At 40.9% G+C, this 24,829-nt stretch overlaps 1 protein-coding gene across 2 annotated transcripts in view; it reads left to right on the top strand.

The window, feature by feature from the left end:
• Positions 1 to 1,464: 1,464 nt before the first annotated feature.
• Positions 1,465 to 24,829, top strand: part of SLC9A7 (solute carrier family 9 member A7) — a 151,437-nt gene continuing 128,072 nt past the window's right edge. For both annotated transcript variants that reach the window (XM_035289162.3, XM_035289161.3), the window contains exon 1: positions 1,465 to 1,919. In XM_035289162.3, the coding sequence (XP_035145053.1) occupies positions 1,586 to 1,919 (334 nt within the window). In that variant the 5' untranslated portion in view covers positions 1,465 to 1,585. The remainder of the gene's footprint in view (positions 1,920 to 24,829) is intronic.

Below are 24,829 nucleotides of genomic sequence, written 5' to 3'. Positions count from 1 at the left end.
TAAGGTAGCTCCTGAGTTGCCTTCCATGTGAACTGAAGAGGGAAATTCTGTCCTTGAGTACTGGGCACCCAAGGGGGCATAATATTATGACCAATACAGTGACCATCCAGGTTTTCAGTATTTGCAATTTCTTTGGAAACCTGAGTGGAACTGCAAGGTATATGGATGTTTGCAGGGGCTGAGTGACTGCCTAGAGGAGTTGGGAAAGGGGCTAGCTAAAATCTAGATGAAGAGATTTCCCTGCTGTAAAGAAACCACTAGGCAGCTTTGGCAGTGTTCACCTACAGGGGAACCAAGAAGGCTGCAGTACTCCATAGAGTTTTCTTACCTAATGCTACCTGTACCCTATTAGTCTGTTTGGTTAAGCATTGCCTTCTTCAATGAATCCTCTTAAAAAATGCAAACTCCCCTGGAAACAAAAACATGGATAGTTTTGGTAGAGATTTCAGAGTGGTTCAATAAACACATGAGTCCAGTGCTAAGCACTGGGAATTCAGTGGTTAATCTGATCTCGTTTCTTCCTTGACCAGAGGAGCAAAGTGGATTGAAGATTCTCGTTTTCCTGAGAATTTGTTCCAAGAGGCTTCATCTTTCAGAGTCCACGTCATAATTTTGTTTACAGCTGGGCTTGGTCCTAAGAGTCATGAAAAGATTCTCTGGGTTACCAGGTGAGCAACATAAAAGGGTCATCAGGGTGACCCCCTCACCACCATCACCTTAGGACCAGCTACTACTGCTCTTCTACCAGGAATGGCAAGCGTTCAGTTCCTTGTGGTTCAACCCTTTTCCCCAAGGAGATTAGTAGCACAGCGCAGACGCAGTCAGTCTATTCCCTCAAGTGAGGAAATAGATACTTCAATGCCCTCCCCCAATTCCAACCCCTTATCAGTCCTCACATTTGAGTCAGATGGGAACAGAGGTTTGAATGAAACCTAGCAGGTTCTGGGGCTGGAAGGCAACCTGAGAGATGAGGAAAGAGAGGTGTAGGGGCTAACGTGGCTTCAGGGCTGCTCGGTTCCCTGAGAGACCCCACTTTACTGGGCCCAGCGCAGCTACACACTGGCTTGAGATTAAACACTTCGCGGTGGCGCCAGAGACTGGATTCGAAATCGCACAGCGAGCCACTCAAAGCCGATGCTCCCGCTAGGCGCCGGCGACCTCTGGCGTCCCCTTTAGGAAGCGCGGCAGCAACTGCCTCTGAACTGGCCCCTCGACCCGAGACTGCCTGGCCAGGTGCGCCAGGACTGGGAGAGGAGCGCAGAGAGGCAAGCGGTCGGCAGCCAGTCCGCGGACCGGAGGGCGACAGCCGGTCCCGCCGGGGTGGCTTGGTCGGCCCACGGGGCGGCGCGGCGTGGCGCGGCCAGCGGACGAACAGGTGCGCGGGCGGGGGGCGGTGCTTGGGGATCCTGCGCACTGCGCGCGCCCCTCCCCCGCGCGGCTCTGGGCGCAGCCCCCGCCCGGAGCGAGTAGGAGGAGGAGCTGCGGCGGCCGCAGCCACTCCGGCAGGTCCGCGGTACTGCCAGAACCCGCCGACGGCGCGGGCTGCTGGTCCCCGCGCGGTGGAGGCGCCGGCGGCCCCGGGACCATGGAGCCTTGTGACGCGGCGCGCCCCGGCTTCGATCGGGTTGCCGGGGCGCCGCCGCGGCGGCTGCTGCTGCCGCCGTTGCTGCTGTCGCTGCTGCTGGGTCGGGGGCTACGAGTCGCGGCCGCGGCCTCGGCCTCCTCTGGGGCGGCGGCCGAGGACAGCAGCGCCATGGAGGAGCTCGCTACTGAGAAGGAGGCGGAGGAGAGCCACCGGCAAGACAGCGTGAGCCTGCTCACCTTCATCCTGCTGCTCACGCTCACCATCCTCACCATCTGGCTCTTCAAGCACCGCCGAGTGCGCTTTCTGCACGAGACCGGGCTGGCCATGATCTATGGTGAGCACCCCTGTTGCACCCCGCGCCCTCCACACCCCTCGGCCGCCGCGCTCCTCCTGGCGCCGCGCGGTGCTCCCCCTTCACTTGGCCAACGTGTTCCGTTTCTTTTACGTTTCCCGCTGCGACGGTGTTGGTTCCCAAGGTCAACTGTCTGCATTTTCTGGCTCTCTGCTACCGTTAAAAACAATTCCACCCCATTTCCACGTTTCTGCATTGGGAACCCAAGAAAATGAAAGGGACGGAGGTGCGGTTCCGTCTGCCCCGTTCGGTCTCTGTTGCAAACCTCTTACCACCTCCCGCCCCAGTTGAGCTCGGTAGGGTGTGTGTGCCTGAGTGGTGGCTGGAGGTGGGTGACTTCCCAGGTGACCGCATCATCTCAGGGGACAGGCCACAGTAGGGAGTGGGGACGAAGTCTGAAAGTGTCTTTGCTTGGGTATACTTTAGTGGGGGGGTCTCGGAACCCCACATCCAAGGTCAGCCCGGGTGGGCACCCACTTCTGAGGTCCACATCCCCAGGTCTCTTACTGACAAAGTCAGAGCATGAAATACGGTGAAAGGTAGCAGTGGTCCAGGACCCAGAGTGGGTGGCACCACTATGTCAGGCCTAGATGGGGAGACAGGCACACCTCCTGCTCTTATGTCCCAAGTGGGAAGTTATACCCAGTTACTTGCTTTCTCAAACAAAGAGGAGCTTTTGTATTCCTAAGATGGTAACATGAGGTGACTTTGAGATACATTTCCGAATGCATGAAGAGGAAAAATCGTGGTTTTAACTCTAGAGTCAGCCATCTTTTGTTGTTAGGGGTGGGCTGATGCCACCATCCTTTTCTAGATTTAATGGTACACAATGTGTTACACGCACAGTGGTCAGTACAAATCTCCCTTTATTACATGGATGTCAGCCATAATCTGAGTCATCCTTCTTTCTCTATGTCCCCTGCCTCTCTCCCTCGCCCTGCCCATGACTCCAACGTGGAGTCAGGTATTCTCTTTTTGAATGTAATTATTTCAGTGGTGTTCAAGCCCACGTTGCCATCCTCACACGGAATAGACGAGCCACTTCATGACTGTTCCCAATGGGGAACATTTTACTTTATCACTTATACTGGAGGGATTTCTTAATTCAGTTTCCCTCCAGGGTTCCCTGATAGAGAATGGAAAGCAAAAACCTTAACCTTTAATGTGAAAGTTACCTTTGGTTCTGGGCCTTGCTTCTCAAGTTTCTTGATTAGTTGTTGACAGCTGGGGCTCATGGCCACGAGGCCCACCACCAAACTGTGTAAAGGGCAAGCGCTGTTAAGAGCCCTCCAGTGTTGAAGAAGTAGTGACCTACACAGATCTTGAAACAGGACCAGGTCTAAAACTGGGTTTGATGATTGCAAATTACAAGTCTCAACACAGACTTTGGCCTCCACCCCTAACTGTTGTTGAGCTCTGTGGTTTGTGTCAGTTGGTGATAAATGACTGATGCCAGGCCTGCAGGTAAGTTGGGAGGTTTCCTGAGAAGACAGACAGGGGCGAATTGAAGCATGTGGTCATTGCAGGTGATTGACTCCAAGCCATGATACAAATGAAAATTGCCTTTCTATATAGATAATCATGGAAATATTTTTATTGAATAGGCCCTAGACCCAGTTTTTTAAAGGACAATGTGAAATAGGTAGATTTGACAGATTCGTAAATACATGCTCAAGGGATGGAAAATAAATGGTGATTTAAAAATATTTTTTCTGGAGAGTACTCCGTGTTCTGAAGACTTCAATCACCTTTATCTTAAGGCTTAAAGACAACGGTGGAATTTTCCTTTGCTGATGTACTTTTAAAACTCACCTCCATCTTTCAGCCATTTGGTTGTGCTACAGTGTACTGTTTTATTTTGTGACAATCAAGTTACAAATCTGGTGACTGTTCAGAAAAGGCAACATCATCTCAGCATTCATGTGTAATTTTATTCTATATCTTTGAGTATTAGTGTTACTTTAAATGTATAAAGAAATTTAGTTTGTCAATACGTGGTGTCCCAGGGCAAATATTAATATTTTAAGGATTGTCTGTAATTGTGAGAAAACCTTTCTTCTTTCTCTCAGGTATCTTTGGTCTTCTGCTTCAAGGACCCCCTAATCTGAATTCTAATATCGTGTGGTTAGCTAATTATTCATAATATACTGAAGACTATCAGGATGGGGATTTTAAATTGATTTTAAAATTCAGTTTGCAATCTTTTAAAAAAAGTGTCCACATTTAAGATGTACAGCATGTTTTGCTAAACACAGTGAAATGATTACTACTGTCAAGCAAATCTTTGAACACAAGTGAATCCAGTAAAGATTTTTCAAGACTTCTCTTTTTTAATAGTAAGAAATAAAATTTTATTTTCCTATATCAATAGAGGAAGTGAGTAATTGTCCTCTTGGCTCTGAGTAAGGAATGACAAAAAGACCTAAGGAAACAGTTTTTTAAGTATCCACTGCGTGCCGGGAACCCAACTTAATTTCTGGAGGCAAACAATTAACTTTTAAATGTATATGAATGAAAGAGTTCAACTGTGAATGTCAAAACTCTTTATTTTGGGAAAAAGTTTTAAAATCTAATTTCTGCCATCTTTTTGTATTTAAGTGTCACTTTAATCTGAGAGGAACATCTTTTACATTTAAAATAAATTTATATATATTTATATATTTGTTGGTATACTTATGAAATATCTCTGGAAGGACATGCAGTAGATGAGTAACATTGGTTGCCTTGGGGGAGAGGAACTAGATGGCTGTGAAATAGAAGTGGGAGGGAGAGGTCACCATATAACCTTTTATGCTTTTCAATGTTGTAATAACATTTTAACCTGCTCCTCAAATCATTCAATTTGACGCCTACTTCTCCCTATTTAAATCACATTACGTTATCAGTTTTCTTCCTGACCTTTCAATTGTTGCCTGTGCCCGTGGAGCTTTTCTGAGCCCTGTGTCTGGGATGGAGATAAAATGGAGAAAGGAGAGAGATTTTTTCCTTCCTCTTTCTCTCTCTCCTTCCTTCCCTTTATTCCATTATCCACATTAGCAGTGATGTGCACAAATAGATCCCATAATAAGTGCTTGCTTGGGTGCAGGGACCTAAGGAAAATAAAAGACACACTGTGAATGCTTAACGTTTAAACAGAAAGGAACTCCCCCACCCACCAAGGGACACTTATAAGCATTCCTCACTGACTGGCCAGGGCAGCGACAAGGGAAGGTAGCTACAGACCTAACTTCCCAAGGATGTTGAAAGCAGCCCCCAGACCCCACCACTGGAACTGCAGGACAGTGGGGCCAGGTACTTGCCCGCCACTAGTCTAACCTGTTCTGTCAGGCCAGGGAGCTCCCTGCTGTCTGTCTCTGTTACGTGATTAAGTGCCATCCGAAAGTTACTGGGCCCTACATGTCTGTGCAGCAGAAATAGAAAGTGTTTAGGGCAGGGAAAGGTGGTATAAACAGACATGTGCCAGTTTAATTTTGTGGTTCTCTCTCAGATGTATGGTAGTTCCACTTCCCCCATAATGTTTTTGTGGCAACTGATATGGATCCAAAATAATCTGACTCTGCCATGCTAACCCACCACCTGCTTCTTGCTTCCTCCTCATCTTCCTCCACCACCCCATCACCTTTCCAAAAAGATGTTGGTCAGCCTCTCTGGTTCTGTGGATTGTGGGCTCATTGTTATTGTGGTGGACCTGGATTCCTAAGCACAGCCTGAGAGTGGGCTCATAGGCAAAGTCCGAAGGGGGAAAAGATGACTCTGTGGTAACATGAAATTAACATTTGAACCTGTGAGCAAACATTTTGGAATTGTCTCCTTCCTGGTTAATCAGGAGTCTCCCCTTTAAGAGCCCCTTACTTTGGCCCCAGTTGCGAGCAGATTCTGTATGGTCTCACTTTGGTACCAGATATCCCTGGGTTCAAATGCTGGGGCTGTTACTTATTAAACTGTGTAGCATTGGATAAACAATCTGAGCCTTAGCTTCCTCTTTTGGAAAATGGAGATTATGTTACCTCACAGAATTGCTGTGTTCTTGAGATATTCTGAAGGGTCAAGAGCAGTGTCTAACACTTAAGCACTTGGTAAATATTAGTTCCCATTCTCATTTTAGGCTTTGTGATTCTTTGGCAGGCTTTACTACTTGAGTTTTGTTCAGTAGCGGCCTGCCGTAGTTTTAAAATGCATTAGGACACAGTTACTGGAAGTGAGGAGAATTGTATATTTTGGGGTGGGCCATTTGTTAATACCCAGAAAAAATTTACAACACGCCTACCCTTTTATTCAGTATTTTCAATTCTTAGACTTTATCTTTCAGAAATACTTGTGCTAGCATGTTACAATATATAGACAGCAATATTTGTTGCAGTGGAAATAAGTTGCAGTACTCATCAGATGGGACTGGTTAAATTATAGCACATTCCCACTAAGGAATACTATGCTGTGATAAAAAGAGGTATTTTGAGATAGACTTTTAAGGCTCCTGTCCACACATAGTGTTGTGGAAAAAGCAGGGTACAGAACATCATGTATCGTATTATCCTATTTGATCTTTCAATAACTATATACTGTATATACACAAACATGATGTATATAATTTATGTATGACATATGTGGTTTTCTGGAAGGATATGCAAGCTTTATCCTTTGGGAGTGGGATGAGTTGTTGGGAGAAAGAGAAGAGAAATGTTAATTTTTCCTTGTATTCTTCTAAATGGCCTGAACGTTCTTTAATACTGACACATTACTTTTGCAATTTAAACATTGTTTAAAAATAAAGCAAATAACTTATGTAGCAAAAAAATGTTTTATAAATACAAGATCGTACTATGTGGTTGCATAGGATTTTCCTTGAATTGTCAAAATGTTCTTTGTAAAGAGGTCTCTGGATATAAAGAATACTTTTACTTATTATTTGAAAGTTATAAATGGAAGTAACATGTTTGTATCTTAAAAATTAGAAAAATGACATTTCCTAAAAGCATTTCTTAGAATATTAAAAAGTTAACCTTTGTGGAATGCTGTAATTAGAAAATCACAATTTTTCAACTTCTAATGATAATTGATTTAGGCAAGGATTTTCAATGAATTCCAGAATCCTAGGTGAAAAGTTATTGGGGAACATGGTACTTGCATGGTACTATCACCCCATAGGTTACTTGCCTCTTGCAAAGAAAAGAAGGTATCTTTATAGTGAAGAGGTCTGGCAATCACCATCTTATAAGCAAGTCATCAAATTTATCCTTGCTCATTGTAGGACTATCTAGTGTCATAATAAACAGGAAGTATTCAGCGTTAGCTATGTAGTGTCCTTCCCCTTTGAGTTTAATCTGAATCAAATAAAGGATTTAGACACATCTTCCAGTTTCCAGGAAATACAGAGGCTAGAGAAACAAGTTATAAAACACCATGAGAAAACAATCAGATAAATCCAATATATGGGACGATCTATAGGACAGTCTCTTCAAAAAGTCAACATCAAACGAAACAAGGCAGGGTGAATGTTCTAGATTAAAGGAGATCAAAGAGACTAAATGTAGAACGAGAAACTTGATTGGCTCCTAGGTGATGAAAATGAATTATAAAAGATGTTTTGGGGATAGGTAGGGACATTTGAATGTAGACTGGTTATTAGATGATATTAGAGAATTACTGTTTTTTTGTAGGTGTGATAAATGAGGTATGCAGGAGAATGTACTCATTCTTTAGAGATGCAAGCTAAAGTATTTAGGGGTGAAGCATATGAATCCTAATGTATACAACTTTCCAAAAGTTCAGTCAAAAAGTTTACATACCACCTATATAGAGAAAACAAATATTGCAACGTACTAGCTAACTGTTAAATCTAGTTGCCTAGTGAAAGGGTATGCTTTACATTCTTCCTCTTCTTTCTTCTTCTTTTTTTTTTTTGAGACAGACTTTTGCTCTTGTTGCCCAGAGTGCAATGGCATGATCTTGGCTCACCGCAACCTCTGCCTCCCGGGTTCAAGTGATTCTCCTGCCTCAGCCTCCCAAGTAGCTGGGATTACAGGCATGTGCCACCACACCCTGCTAATTTTGTATTTTTAGTAGAGATGGGTTTCTCCGTGTTGGTCAGGCTGGTCTCAAACTCCCGACCTCAGGTGATCCGCCTGCCTTGGCCTCCCAAAGTGCTGGGATTACAGGCAGGATCCTCCACGCCTGGCCCCTATATTCTTCTTTCAACTTTTCCGTATGTTTTGACGCTGTCATTAAAATGAAAGATTGGAAAAGAAGTTAATGCCCCCCTTAGCTTGTAACTATTAACTTCCCTGCCTGGAAGATTGTACAGGTGAGACTGTATACATCCTGTCTATTACTCTCATTAAACTCTTAGCACTGTTTGACATTAGTTTACCTGAGGCGATGTTAGGCTGATGTGACTTGAGAATCAGTAACTTCTTCCCTCTTTTTTTTTGAGACAGGGTCTCAGTGTGTCATGCAGGCTGGAGTGCAATGGTGCAATCTCGCTTCACTGTAGCTGGACCTCCTAGGCTCAAGCAATCCTCCCACCTCATCCTCCTGAGTGGCTGGGACGACAGGTGCTCACCACCATGCCTGGCTAATTTTTTTTGGTATTTTTTTGTAGAGACAAGATTTTGCCATCTTGCCCAGGCTGATTTCGAGCTCCTGAGCTCAAGCCATCTACCTGCCTTGGCTTCCTAAAGTGCTGAGAGCATGAGCTGCCACACCTGGCCAGCAACTTCCTTTTAATTTTGCTTTTTGTTTGACTCTTAAGTTCATGTATTTGTATGTTCTGTTTAACATACAAGAGAATATGTGTTAGGAGAATCTCTTTTAGTTAAAGCATGCTACCTGGCTTTTAATCAATATGGGTATTTATATTAGAGTAATACCAGATGTTTAAACAAACCAACCCTAAATTTCAGTGACTTAACATAGAAGAAATTTGTTTTTCACTCGTGTAATGGACCAGTGCAAGGGACTGGCAGGTGGCTCTCTCTACGTTGTGATTCAGGGACCAGATGCCTTCCATCTTGTGGCTTCCCCATCCCATATGGCCTTGGAATCCTCCTCCTCCAGTTGATGAATGAAGCAAGGAAATGAAGATCATATGGGGAAGACTTATGTGCTAAGCCTGGAAATGTTCCACATCACTTTGCCCACTTCTGTTGGACAGAACTTGGTTACAAGGCCACATCTAACTGGAAGGGAGCCAGGGAAATGTAGTCTAATTGGAAGAAGAGGAAGAGGTTTAGAAAGCAGCTAGCCAATCTCTGTTGCAGTATTTGATGAGTACTTTGTTATACATAATTCAGAAAAGAGACGTAGTAGGATTTGCATGTTTGCATGTGATTGTGTATACCACAGATTACATACAGACGTAAAGGACACTGAAAGACATCTTGGTTGCTTCCAAGTTTGGGCAATTATAAATAAGAATAAGTTTTCACTCTTCAAAAACATTCACTATGTTGTTTCTAATAAAATAATAGTAGAAAAAATAGCAACTGTTTATTGAGCACCTGTTAGTATAGTCTGTCACTGTGTTAAGTATTTTGCATACTTTAAGCCATTTAACCTTCACATCAAATGTACAAAGTTCAGGCTTGGTGACTCATACCTGTAATTCTAGCACTTTGGGAGGCTGAGGTGGGAAGATTGGTTGAGCCCAGGAGTTCGAGACCAGCCTGGGTACATGGCAAAACCCTGTCTCTATTAAAAATATAAAAATTAGCTGGGCATGGTGGCATGTCCCTGTAGTCTTATATACTTGGGAGGCTGAGGCTGATGGAGGATTGCTTGAGCCTGGGAGGTCAAGACTACAGTGAGCCATCATTGCGTCACTGCACTCCAGTTTGGGCAACAGAGTGAGACCCTGTCTCCAAAAAATAAAAATATATGAAGATCCTAATATTGGTCCCATTTTTCCAGGTGAAGAAATTGAAACCTAGGTCAAGTACCTCCTTTGTTTAGGGTCACATGTTTGAAATTGGGAAATTGGGATCTATCAAAGGATGAGCTCAATGTAGCTGAGGATGAATTTGGCCAGGATAGAGCAGAACCTGAATCCTGCCCCATTACCACTTCCCAGGAGGTCTCTGAGGGAAATTTATGCCCAGAGTAGAAAACGAAGCAAAGTTGACCTTTTTTTTTCTTTTTTCTTTTCGAGGTAGAGTTTTGCTCTGTCCGCCAGGCTGGAGTGCAGTGACATGGTCTCTGCTCACTGCAACCTCCACCTCCCAGGTTCAAGCAATTCTCATGCCTCAGTCTCCTGAGTAGCTGGGATTGCAGGCATGCGCCACCATGCCCAGCTAATTTTTGTATTTTTAGTAGAGATGGGGTTTTACCATGTTGGCCAGGCTGGTCTCAAACTCTTGACCTCAAGTGATCTGCCCGCCTCGGCCTCCCAAAGTGCGGGGATCACAGGTATGACTACTGCGCCCGGCCCAAAGTTGAACCTTTTATGTTAGCTAGGACTTTCACCTTCAAGCTTCATTGTAGAGCACTCAGGAATGAGGCAGGATGACAAGGAAGGCTTAATTTTCCTATGCTAGATCGGCCTAGGGGCTTTGGATCCAAATAGAAGCAAAATGCCTGCTCCTTTTCAGCCCAAAGGTCACAGATATGACAGAAAGCTACCAGTGTTTTAGGGGAAAAATGTCAAGAGCTGTTCAAAGTGGCAGCACTGGACCTTCTTACATGAGAGCAATTGCTTGAAAGCATTCTCATCTCTAGACCTCACTATCACAGAGATGGGGAGGCAGATAGTGCTGGGTCTGTGCAGCTCTCATGTCTCTCTACTGTATGCTATTTGTGATGGGCATATCAGAATCTTCTGGAGAGCTCTTCCAAAATACATTAGAATGTAATCCCTTGGAAGATAGAGATATCTATGTTTTGTTTGCTGCTGTCTCTACAGACCCTAGAACAGTACATGACACCTAGTAGATGCTCCAAAAGTGTTTGTCGAATGCATTCTATTTTGTCTATCCAAAAATTAGATGCTGTAACACTACCTAGCATTAAAGGTCCTTTCTTCGAGTTCTTCCCTCCCTTCCCTTCAAGTTCTTATGCCTCAGCTTCACACTGATAGTGAAGTTGCTGAGAAGGAAACCTTTGTGTGTGAAAACATTTGCCTGAATTGCAGCAGACTGTTTAGGAAGGAAGAAGGAATAAAGGAGCATACAAATAATGTGTGTTTGCAGAAAAGTGTGTGTTTGGCTGATGGGTCATATGGTAGTTCTTTTTTTCTTTTGGTAAGATATATATGACATAAAATTTGCCATTTTAACCATTTTTAATTGTATAATTTAATGACATTTATAATATTCTCAAAGTTGCATGGCCATCTCTACTAATACCAAAGATTTTTTATTGCCCCAAACAGAAACTCTTCCAGTTAAGTAGTAAATCCCCATTCCCACCTCCTTCTAGCCCCAATAGCCTCTAATCTACCTTCTGACTCTATGAATTTGCCTATTCTAGATCATTCATATAAGTGGATTCATGTATCTGGCTTATTTCTTTTAGCATAATGTTTTCAAGGTTCATCCATGTTGTATAGCACAAATGTGAACTTCATTCCTTTTTATGGCTGAATAATACTATAGGATGTGTATTCTCTCTCTCTCTCTCTGTCTCCCCACATTTTATTCATCAGTTGGTGGACACTTGGGTTATTTCCACCTTTTGGCTACTGTGAATAATGCTGCTATGAACACTCACATAGAGGTATCTGTTAGTGTCCCTGTTTTCATTTCTGTTTTTCTTCTTTGTTTTTGAGATAGAGTTTCACTCTTGTTGCCTGGACTGGAGTGAAATGACATGTTCTCGGCTCACTGCAACCTCTGCCTCCCAGGTTCAAGTGATTCTCCTGCCTCAGCTTCCCAAGTAGCTGAGATTACAGGCATGCACTATCATGCCCAGTTAATTTTGTATTTTTAGTAGAGGCGGGATTTCACCATATTGGTCATGCTGATCTGGAACTCCTGACCTCAGATGATCCACCTACTTCAGCCTCCCAAAGTACTGGGATTGCAGGTGTGAGCCACCACGCCCAGCCATTTGTTTTCATTCCTTTTGGCTCTATACCTAGAAATGGAAATGCTAGGCCGTATGGTAATTCTGTTTAACTTTTTGAGGAACCACCAAACTGTTTTCCAGAGCAGCTGTACCAGTTTGTATTCCCACCACAATGCACAAGGATTCTAGTTTGTCCACATCCTCTCCAACACTTGTTATTTTCCATTTTTTTAAAATTATAGCCACCCTAGTAGGTATGAAGTGGTATCTCATTCTGGCTTTGATTTGTATTTCCCTAATGACTTTGCATTTCCCTTATTTCCCTTTGATGTATTTATTGGCTGTCTGTATATTTTATTTGGAGAAATATCTATTCAAAATCTTTGTCCATTTTTAAATTTTTTTTGTCATTAAGTTGTAGGAATTCTTTATATATTCTGAATATTAATCTCTGCCTCCTTCAGTTATATTGTCATTGTTAAAGAGCAGATATTTATATATTGTATGTTCATTAACATAGGTTTATAATTTTTTTGCATTGGCTTTTGTATATAGGAAAAATGAGGAGTTTGAAACTCAAATTTTTACATTTATCTGTTTTTTAAAAAAAACAATATTCTTTGTTTTATAAAAGACTTATTCATGTTACTTTATTTTAAAAGTTTAAAAAATTGATACATAATAGATATACATAGTTTTGAGGCATGTTATAATTTAATACATTCATATCATTTGTAAAGATCAAATCAGTATGTTTGAGATATCCATCACCTTAAATATTTGTCTTTTCCATATGCTAGAAACATTTGAATAATTCCCTTCTAGCTATTTTGAACTGTACAAAGATTATTGTAAACTATAGTCACCCTACTGATCTACCAAACACTAGGTTTTGTTTCTTCCATCAAACTGTATATGTGTACTCATCAATCACTTTCTCTTCATCCCTTCTCCCTACCCTTCCTGTCCTCCAGTAACAACTAGTCTACTCTCTATCTTCATACAAATCCATTTTCTAGCCCCCACATATGTGTGAGAACATGTGATATTTATCTTTCTGTGCCTGGCTTATTTCATTTAACATAATGACCTCCAGTTCCATCCATCCTGCTGTGAACAAGAGGATTTCATTCTTTTTTATGGTTGAATAATATTCCATTGTATATATATACCACATTTTCTTTTTCCACTCATCCATTGATGGGCACTTAGATCGATTCCATATTTTGGCTATTGTGAACAATGCTGCAACAAACATGGGAGTGCACATGTATCTTTATTATATTGGTTTCCTTTGTTTTGGGTATACATCCAGTAAGTGGAATTGCTAGATCATATGGTAGTTCTATTTTTAGTTTCTGAGGAACCTCCAGACTGTTCTCCATAGTGACTGTACTAATGTACATTCCCACCAACAGTGTATGAGGGTTCCCCTTTCTCCACATCCTTGTCATCATCTGTTGTTGCCTTTTGGATAAAAAGCCATTTTAACTGGGGTAAGATGATATAAAATTATAGTTTTGATTTGCATTCCTCTGATGATTAGTGATGTTGAGTTTTTTTGTTTTTTGTTTTTTTAAGATGGGGTTTCACCATGTTGGCCAGGATGGTCTGAATCTCTTGACCTCATGATCCGCCAAGATTACAGGCGTGAGCCACTGCACCCGGCTGAGTATTTTTTTATATGCTGGTTGGTCATTTGTATGTCTTCTTTTGAGAAATGTTTATTTAAATCTTTTGCCCATATTTAATAGGTTTTTTTTTTGCTGTTGAGTTGTTTGAGCTCCTTATATATTCTGGTTATTAATCCCTTTTTGGATGGATAGTTTGTAAATATTTTCTCCCATTCTGTGCTTTTTATTTTTTTCGAGACAGTGGCTTGCTCTGTCAGCCAGGCTGGAGTGCAGTGGTGCCATCTCTGCTCACTGCAACCTCTGCCCCCAGGTTCAAGCAATTCTTCTTCTGCCTCAGCCTCCGAAGTAGGTGGGATTACAGGTGCCCACCACCACACCTGGCTAATTTGTTTTTGTATTTTTAGTAGAGATGGGATTTTGCCATGTTGGCCAGGCTGGTCTCAAATGCCTGATCTCAAGAAATCCACCCACCTCAGCCTCCCAAAGTGCTGGGATTATAGCTATGAGCCACAGCGCCCAGCCTGTTTTTTTTATTTTTTTTCTTGATTGTTTTCTTTGCTATTGGGCCCTTCTAGTAAATTTTTCTTTTTTTTTTTTTTTTTTTGAGTCGGAGTTTTCACTCTTGTTACCCAGGCTGGAGTGCAATGGCGCAATCTCGGCTCACCGCAACCTCCACCTCCTGGGTTCAGGCAATTCTCCTGCCTCAGCCTCCTGAGTAGCTGGGATTACAGGCACGCGCCACCATGCCCAGCTAATTTTTTTGTATTTTTAGTAGAGACAGGGTTTCACCGTGTTGACCAGGATCATCTCGATCTCTTGACCTAGTGATCCACCCATCTCGGCCTCCCAAAGTGCTGGGATTATAGGCGTGAGCCACCGCGCCCGGCCGTAAATTTTTCATTTAAGTTACTGTACATTCCGGCTTTAGAATTCGAATGCTTTTTTTTAATATAATTTCTGTCTCTTTACTGATATTCTTATTTTGTTCCTACATTGTTTTCCTTTATTTATTTGTCCGTGGTTTCCTTTAGTTGTTTTTTTCTGTTTGTTTGTTTGTTTTTAGAAATAGAGACAGGGTCTCTGTCACCCAGGCTGGAGTGCAGTGGTGTAGTTGCCACTCACTGTAACCTTGAACTCCTGGGCTCAAGTGATCCTTCTGCCTCAGTTTCCCAAGTAGATAGGACTACAGGCACGTACCACCATGTTTGGCTAATTTTTAATTTTTTTTTTAGTAGAGACAAGGGCTTACTATGTTGCCTAGGCTGATCTTGAACTCCTGGCCTTAAGCAATCCTCCTGCCTTAGCCTACCAAAGTGTTGGGATTACAGGCGTGAGCCACTGCCTTTTGTTCTTTAAGCATATTTAAGACAGCTGATTTAAAGTTTTTGTCTAATATGTCCAGTGTCTCAGCCTCCTCAGGGGTAGTTTCTATCAATTTTTTCCTTTGAATGGCCCATATTTTTCCTCCCAGTTAGCTGCAGAGTTTTTTGGTTTTTGTTTTTGTTTTTTGGTCTACCTTACATTTTTCAGGCAATAATTGCTGCTTGTCTGCCACGAGTGGGCTCCAAGTTAGGTGAAATGGAGATGAGCATCTCAAGTCATTCCTTTGGGTAGTCTTCAGACAGGTTTGAACAAACACAAAACATTGTAAATGAGGCCTGCTCTGCTTCCTCTAGAACCAGGGTCCAGAGTCCCACACTGGGGATATAGGCTGCTGTCTGTAAGACCACTACTGAGCTGGTGAGGGGGTGGGACAAGGGCAAGCAAAATGCCACACAGCCTTCCTACTATTTCAAAGTTGCCTTGTTCTTGAGTCATTGTTCACTTGGTTGCTGTGAGTCATTGTTCACTTGGGTGCTGTAAACCTTTGACTGTTTTCTAGAGTTGTGACAAAATTGGCTCTGACAGTTTCTGCTTGTTTTTCTATGCTTCTGTGGAGGGAAGGGAGTTTAGAGCTGTCTACTCTGCTATTTTGCTAATGCTCCTTACCACATGGTATTTTTAAAAAGTTAAGATTCTGTGTATCTTCAGAGACACTACAGTCTTTGGGGAAGAACAGTGTTAAGCGCTATGTTTTGTTAAACTTGTTTAACATTTTACTGAGATGGTAAATGTCCCAGGGGTAGTCTTTCAAATTGTATTTTAGGGTCTTATTACATATTTTCACTGAGAAGCTAGAGATTGAGTAACATCTAACTAGTGTGTAACTTTAGGTTCATAGTCAACAAATTTTTTTCCTTTTACTTCTCCAGAGCTACCCCCAAAACTTATTTTAGATAAAGACACATTTACCTCTAATTGTCTTGGGTTATTAAAAGGATTGATTCTCAGATTACTTTTGTTGAGTGTAGAATGAACAAGATGCAGCAGACACTCCTGTTATCTCCCAATATCCGTTATTCCTTTCATTGTTCCAATAGAACCCTGTTCTAGTTAGCTCAGCACATTGCTGTTCAATAAGAACACTACATTTCTTGGCCTCTCTTGCAGCTGGGTGTAGTGATCACAGGCCTGTGATCAAGTTCTGGCCAAAGGTAGGAGGAGAAATGTGGTGTGGGATTTGTGCAAAGTATTCTTAAAGGAAAAGGGCATGCCCCTCTTCTACCATGCTTTCTGTCTGCTTCCTGGAATGTGGATGTAAGGGCTAGAGCTCCAGCAGCCATATTTGGTCAAGAGGTAACCTTGGGAATGGAGAACACTTCTGGCAATACAATAAAATAGATGAAGCTGGAGTCTCTGACAGCATAGAGTTACCATGCCAGGCTTGGACTGAATACTTAAATACTTCTTATAAGTAAGAGAGAAATGGGTTCTTTTTTATTTGTTGCTGAACCTGAGTGTAACTTTTACATCAGGCCCTGAGTTCCACTTGGAACTTGGGTGTGACACACAGGGCTGTTTTGAGGACTTGGTGCAGATGTTCATACCTATGATGGATGTGGCACTGCTTGGGATTCTAGGGGAGGCCAAGGAGTAGGCAGTACAGGGCCAGAGAAAGGATTTGAAGAAAAGATTCAGATTTAAAGTGCCACTTATATTTGGTAACTTTTGGGCATCTAACAACTACCCACACATTTGATGACGTACTAGAAAGACGCACGGGATCCAGAGACAGTTGTATTAAAGCCATGACTTATTACAGTGAAAACAGGCACAGCAAGATCAGCAGGAGAAAAAGACATAATGGATGGAGCCTGAAAGAGTCTAAATGTGATTTTCCTAAGTTCTCCCTTAGGAGGTTGGGGGTGGGGCTGCATAGGACAAACTTTTTCCTCCAGCAATTAAATGTAGTGGCACATATACAGTGTTTCTGCTTAGGGAAGCTTGCTTAAGACACAGGCTTTTCTGTACTGAGGGCTGATCAGGTATTCTTACTGAAATTTCTGACTCCCAGAAGGAAAGCAGGTGTTCACCATAAATCACATTTGCAAAAGCAATTTAGCCTGGCTGGTACAGCAGAATTCACTGTTCCAGGCACACAAAACCACCTTATCAATTAGTAGCATAGTGAACATCTCACAGGCCAGGTTCCCAGGACCTACTGGAAGATGAGGTCATGCAGGCAGGCCCTCCTAGAGATAGCAACATCAGGCCTGTTATATTAACTTTTTCCTGCAGAATAATATGTGGTATCAACTGACTGGTAGGTTTTTGTGTTCTTGAAGCTTCCTCAGTTTCATCCACACTCTTATTTTTTTAATCATTACTTTTTTTTGAGACAGGGTCTCATTCTGTCACCCAGGCTGGAGTGCAGTGCTCACTGCAGCCTCAAACGCCTGGGTTCAAGTGATCCTCCTGCCTCAGCCTCATGAGTAGCTGGGACTACAGGTGCATGCCACTATGCCCAGCTCATTTTTGCAAGCTTTTTGTAGAGATGGGATCTTACTATGTTGCCCAGGCTGGTCTTGAATGCCTGGGTTCAAGTGATCCTCCCACCTTGGCCTCCTAAAATGTTGGGATTATAGGCATGAGCCATGATACCTGGCCAGATTTATTAATTTTATTTTTAACATTATCACCAGTAAAATTGACTTTTTGCTTTTGATATACAGTTTTATGAATTTTAACATGTCTATAGATATGTGTAACCACCACCACAACCAAGATGAAGACTTGTTCCAGCACTCTGAAAAACTCCCTTGTACCACCACACCACTTGGGCAACCGCTGATCTAGTCTCCATCACTATAATTTCATCTTTTCAAATATGTAACATTTTGGGACTAACCTTTTCACTCCTCATAATGCCTTTGAGATTCACCCTTGTTGTTGCATGTATCTATAATTAGGCCATTGTTTTTGGCTCAGTGGGATTCCATTTTATTAATGTATTACAGTTTGTTTATCTGTTTGCCAGTTGAAGAACATTAGGATTGTTTCTAGTTTTGGATAGTTATGAATAGGGCTGCTATAAACATTAGTGTACAGGTTTTTGTTATGACTGTGAGTTTTCCTTTTTCTATGAGTAAATACTCAGGAACGGAATTGCTGGGTCAGAGGGTAGGCATATGTTTAACTTTAAAAGAAAACTGCCAAACTGTTTTCTAGAGCATCTGTACATTCCATCTAGCAAAATATAAGAGTTTAGTGCTGCTCCCATTCTCTTTGGAGCTTGATATTGTTAGCATTTTTAATTTTAGCCATTCTAATAGATGAGTAGTGATATCTCATTGTGGTTTTAATTTATATTCCCCTAATGTTGAACATATTTTCACATGCCTAATTGTCATTTACATATCCTTTTTTTGTGAAATGACTGAGTCTTTTGCCCATTTTTAAATTGAATTGTTTTTCTTACTTTGGAGTTTTGAGTGTTCTTTATATACTTTGATGGAGTACTTTGTTCGATGTGTAATTTGCAAATATTCTCTCCTAGCTTTTGTGTGTTTTTTCCTTTTCAGTATCTTAACCATGTCTTTTGTAGAGTAAAACTTTTAAATTTTGATGCAGTCCAATTTGTCAACTTTTATTTATCATGCTTTTGGTGTCATGTCCAAAAACTAACCCCAGGTTGAGAAGATTTTTTGTGTTTTCTTCTAAAAGTTTTATGGTTTTGCATTTTATATTTAGATCTATGATTTATTTTGAGTTAATGGTTGTAGAAGGTATGAGGTTTAGGTTGAGTTTTTTTTTTTTTATGTATGAGTGTTAAATGTTCCAATATTTTTTATTTTCTTTTGTTCCAAAAGATTGTTGTTGACAATCTTTTCTTCACTGAATTACTGTCATAACATTGTCAAAAATCAATTGTCCAGATTTATGTGGATCTATTTCTGGACTTTCTATTTTATTCCACTGATCTGTGTATCTAGCTCTTTGCCAATACCACACCATTTTTCTTACTTCTTACTGCAGTTTTATAGAGGGTCTTAAAATTGGGTAGTGTGAATCCTCCAACCTTATTCTTTCTCAAAATTGTTTCAGTTGTTCTAGTTCCCTTGCCTTTCCATATAAATTTTAGAATCAGGATGTCTCTACCTGCAAAATATCTTGCTAGTACTTTGATTGGAATTGTGTTGAATCTATTAGTCAATTTGAGGAGAATGGGCATCATTACTCTACTGGATTTTCTGATCTACAAACATTGTATTTCTCTGCATTTACTTAAGACTTCTTTCTCTCAAAAATGTTTTATAGTTTCAATGTACAGGTCTTAAACATATTTAATGGACTTATCCATAAGTATTTCACATTTGTGATAGTATTACATTTGATATTATTTTCATAATTTTAATTTCCAGTTCATTGCTAATATATAGAAATACCATTAATTTTTTATGTATGAGTCTTGTATCCTGTAACCTCACTAAACTCTTGTTAGTTTTAGTAGCTTTTTTTTTGGCTTATTTCATACATAATCATGTCATCTGTGAATAAAAACAGTTTTATTTTCTTCTTTGCAATCTGGTTGACTTTCATTCCCTTTTTCTTGCCTAATTGCATTAGTTAGAACCTCTAGTACAGTGTTGAATTAGAAGTGGGAGGGCCATAGTGGACATCCCTATCCTGTTACTGATTTTGGGGGGAAGTAAAGTTTTTCACCATTAAAGTTAGCTGTAGGTTTTGTTTATTTGTCTGTGGCTGTCGTAAGTGGGGTTGCCTTCTTGATTTCTTTTTCAGCTACTTCATTATAATGTATGCATATACATATACAATGTATATATTACAATATATGGTTGATGTATAGAAATGCTACTGCTTTTTAATGCTGATTTTGTATCCTGCAAATAAACTGAATTTGTTCATATCTAGAGTTTTTGGTGGAGTCCTTAGGTTTTTCTAAATATAAGATTATGTCATTTGCAAAGAGGGATAATTTGACTTCTTTTCCAATTTGGATGCCTTTTATTTATTTCTCTTTTCTGATTACCCTGGCCAGGACTTGCAGTACAATGTTGGATAGGAGTGGTGAAAGCATCCTTGTCTTCTTCCAGTTCCTAGAGAAAAGGCTTTCAGCTTTTCCCCATTCAGTATGATGTTAGTTGTGGGTTTGTCATATATGGCCTTTAGGGAAGCTTTAATTTTATAAACATGTTTTGATCTTTCTTGTTATTGTAATCCCCATATACATACACTCTGTTCTTTGGTATTTATTTTCCTTGAACTGTGGACTTTGTGTGTTTGTGTTTATACAGTTAAGTATATTTAAATGTGTTTAAATACACATTTAAAACAAGCCTACCATGGACTATCTTTTTCTAGTCTAGGTCTCTGTTGACTGCTATACATTTTTGGTGCCGAGAGAATAAGGGGGAAAGAAAAGATTGCATTCATTAATAGAGTAGGCTATGAATGAGCCAGAATGATTCTCTTCAGTGGTATGAATAAGACAATTGTCTGTTTTCAATGGCAGTGTTATGCTTAGTGTTTATGATGGCACTGAAGAGAGACACAGACAAGATGGTAATACTGTAGTGATTTTTATCCACTGTGGGGAAATCTGGTTAAGTATGGAGGTCTGATATGGCAGATGATGTCCTCCCAGAACAGTCATGGAAAAAGAGGCAGACAGTTCAGTAGGAGACAACAGTTTACCAAGGCATTGGAAGAGCTGAGAATCCAGAGTGTGTTGAAGCAAGCTAAAGATGAGCAACAGCAGATAGCTACTGTCACCCATAGGGCTGACACAGGAAGAAGGTAGTATTACCAGAGCCCAAGAATGAGGTTGCCTGGCAGGAACTGGAATGGTTGTGGGGGCTGGTGGGAGGGCTGTCTGATGGGATCTTCAGCCATGGAGAACACATAGCCGCCACCAGAGGAGGGGGGGGGATAGGAGTCACCCCTCCCCTCTCCCCTGCGACATGTGCAGAGCAAGAAAGGGAATAACATGGATCCAAGGGTCAAGACTAGCATGAAGTTCCTTCTTCAGATTGAATGCCTATTCTGATGTGTAGTATCCAATACCTAGATACAATCTGGAAGGGAGGAAAAAAGCTGTATAGTTAGGGCCAAGAAGAACTAATATGTCTACCAGCAAACTCAGGGAGAAAGGAAGTCAGATATTGAGGCACGAGCTAGAGCTGCTGTGGTAATATATGCCTGAAGGATGGGATGAGGTGATTATGACAAATTTTACATTTAAAATATTAAGGCTATGCATTAAAAAACCTCACATCAGCTATTTTGTAAGTTTATCTGTCATTGTTTTATTGAATTATTATATATTATTTAGGGAGAGGAAGTGGTGGTAGATATGGAGACTGAAGGAATAACCCTTTTTATAGTATAAGTAACATTGTAATTTAATACACACATTAATCTTTGTAGGGAAAATGGTAAATATTTCTGTAACAATGCCTTTTTTTAGAGAGCCACGTTAACAGTGATACCCCGGTATCTCCAGGCCCCTTTTTGATGGGTTTAGCCAGAGACACTGTGCCAGGGGTGGGTACTAATCTCTCTGATTCAATGCTATTTGGTGTTTTTTGTTTGTTTGTTTTGTTTTTTTGAGATAGAGTCTCACTTTGTCACCCAGGCTGGCGTGCAGTGGCACAATCTCAGCTCACTGGAACCTCTGCCCCCTGGGTTCAAGAGATTCTCATGCCTCAGCCTCCTGAGTAGCTGGGATTACAGGTACGTGCCACCACACCTGGCTTATTTTTGTATTTTTAGTAGAGACGAGGTTTCGCCATGTAGGCCAGGCTGGTCTTGAACTCTTGACCTCACGTGATCCACTTGCCTCAGCCTTCTAATGTACTGGGATTACAGGTGTGAGCCACCGTGCCAGGCAATGCTATTTGGTTTTATAGTAATGTTTCTTCAATTTCTTTAATTCAGGAAGTTCTTGGAAAATTCCTAATTAGAGTTGGGTTTCTGTAAAAGAGGACATCTCCACAGGAGTCCTGTAATTAAGCCCCTGCTGGTATGGAGGGCTTGGCTTGGCTAGTGACACGAGGTCAAGGTATGATATAAGTTTGAGCAGTTTTTTCTACTTCAAAAGACCAAATGGACGTTAAGCATTTCTGTGTTACAAGAGCATATAAGTTAACGAAAACAAGTTCTGTCTTTGAATTATAGCAACTCAGGTGAGACTATTAGTTATTTCAAGTTGATCACAATTCTTAGTTGAATGCTGTAGATTTCCAGACTTTCTTTTCTTTTCGCTTTTCTTTTTCTTTCTTTCTTTCTTTTTTGAGACAGAGTCTCACTCTGTTTTCGAGGCTGGAGTGCAATGGTGTGATCTTTGCTCACTGCAGTCTCTACCTCCCGGCTCAAGTGATCCTCTCACTTCAGCCTCCCAAGTAGCTGGGACTATAGGTACATGCCACCACACTCAGCTAGTTTCTTTCTTTTTTTTTCCTTCAAATTTTGTAGAGATGAGATCTCACTATATTGCTCAGGCTAGTCTCAAATTCCTGGGCTCAAGTGATCCTCTCACCTCAGTCTCCCAGAGTGCTGGAATTATAGGCATGAGCCACTGCACCCAGCCCCAAATTTTCTATGTATGACTGATTAACAAATATTCAGTGAGTTATTACCTAATGCATTGTAATTTGCTTGATGCAATCTTTCAGCATTTCGCATATCCAGTCCTTGTGGGAAAAGGCTGATAAAACTTGAAAAACTAATAAACAGACTTCTGGTTTCAGCCTAGATATGTGGCATTGCAGAGCTGTCATCCTTACAACAAGAAAAAGCTGGAGAAATAGAAAATTAATGACTTTTCTTGAATCTAGGAAGGAAATGGAGATTTCAGGGCAAATGATTAACCCCATATCAGGAGAGAGACAGGTACCACTGCAGAAAGAAATAGGATCGGAACATTTGCTTAGCTGGGTTGGATACTGTTGAATGGCATATAAGCCAGTAAGAAGATTAAACTAGAAAATTTTAATGAATTTCTCAAAGTTGGAGGCCACAGATATAGGGGTTTCTCACCCTCTTATAGGCCTTTCCTCCAGGATTCCTGCCAGGTACTCACAGGGAAGATCAGGGAGAATCCTGAGAAAGTTTTCCCCATGTCTTAGCTAGGGTAGAAGAACAGCAGGCACTGCCAAAATCTGCCTAGATATCTCTCCATCTCCCTAAGGAACAAAAGTCTTAATCTGCAGGAAGAAGGTAAAATAATGTGAGAGTACTTGTGGAAACCCATTGTAACTGGGGAAGGAGAAGAGGAAAAAGAAAGAAACTCTATTCTTGGGAAAGGAAATGAATGCCTGGTAGGCCTGGCATTGTGTTTGGAGGAGGATCAGGAATGCTTGTGAAGGCCACAACCCCAAGACCCAGGTTCACAGCATCTGCAGAATATTGCAAATTAATCAGAATATCCCCATTTCCCACCTCCCTACTACAAAGCTAACAAGCATCAAATAAAAATAACAATGGAAAAGTCTTGGGGAGCTGCAAGAGAGAGATTCTCTCTGGGGAGCAGTACAGAAACCTCAAAGTCAAGTATGGAGAGGAAGACAGTAAGAAAAACCTTGTGGCAAATTACCCAATGCCATAAAAACAAGGTATTAGTACAGGTATTTGAAGGCTTTTGAGGCCCTGAGTGTAACCATGGAAACAATCATCTTCAAATCTAGCCCACCTCCTGATTATATTAATACAAACCTCAATGCTAAAGGCCTATCAGAAAAAAAGCATACTCATTTTCAAGTGTAAAAAATGTTTACCTCAGTACCATTTTGATACAAAATGTCTGACCATCAGAAATAAATTACAAGATCAAAAAGGCAAGAAAAGACAAGAGAGAAAGCAATCACCAGAATCAAGCTCATGTATGACACAGATGTTGAAAGTATTAGAGATTTTGTTAAAAACTATGATTAATCTTTTTGAAGCTCTAATGGAAAAAATTCACATGCAAGATTAGATAAGTAATTTTAGGACAGAGATGGAAAATAAAAGAAAGAAATCAAATGGAAATGCTAGAAACAAAAAATACAGTAACATACTTTCAGTGGACGCAAGAGTCAATGAACTTAAAGATGCTGGAAGGCAAAGAGTGAAATAATCAGAATAGAATATCCAAGAGAAGAGTAACAATGTCAAATGGTCTGACATTTACATAATTGGAATTTGGGGAGGAAGTGAGAGAATGAGAGTGGGACAGAAATATTAGAAGAATAATAGCTAAGAGTTTTCCAAAATTAGTGACAAATGCCAAACCACAGATCCAAGAACTTTAGAGAACACCAAGCAAGATAAATACCAAAACAACAAACAGATACCCAGGCATGTCACATTTACACTGCTTAAAACCAAAGACAAGGTGTCTGGGTGCGGGGAGGGGACAGAGGGAGGAGTGAGGGAGGAAGCGCTATATACAAAGGAAAAGGATAAGAAATTACAGCAGACTTTTCAGGAAAAGACCATGCAAATAAAAGACCATTCAGTAAAAGACCACTGAAGCAAGCAAGAAGACACTGAAGCAAGCAAGAAGTGGGGTGGCTTCTTTCAAGTATTGACAGAAGAAATTTTCAACCCAGAATTCTATATCCACTGAAAATATTCTTCACCAATGAAGAAGAAAAAAAAGACTTTTGACACAAAAGGTGAGGGAATTTATTACCATCTGATCCACTTTACAAGAAATGTTGAAATTCTTCAGGCAGAAAAAAAATGATATAGTTTGGAAAACTGGATCTACAAAAAGAATCAAAGAATATCAGAAATGAAATAAATGAAGATAAAATATTTTAAAAATTTAATTGTTCTAAAAATAAGCAATTATTTAAAATAAAATTTGTAACAATGTGTTGTGTGTTCATAGCATATGTAAAAGTGAAATGTATGACAACAATGGCACAAAGATGGGAG

This window comes from Callithrix jacchus, chromosome X (assembly GCF_049354715.1).
Source record: "Callithrix jacchus isolate 240 chromosome X, calJac240_pri, whole genome shotgun sequence".
NCBI lineage: Eukaryota > Metazoa > Chordata > Mammalia > Primates > Cebidae > Callithrix > Callithrix jacchus.
This window is presented reverse-complemented; position numbering and strand designations above follow the sequence as displayed.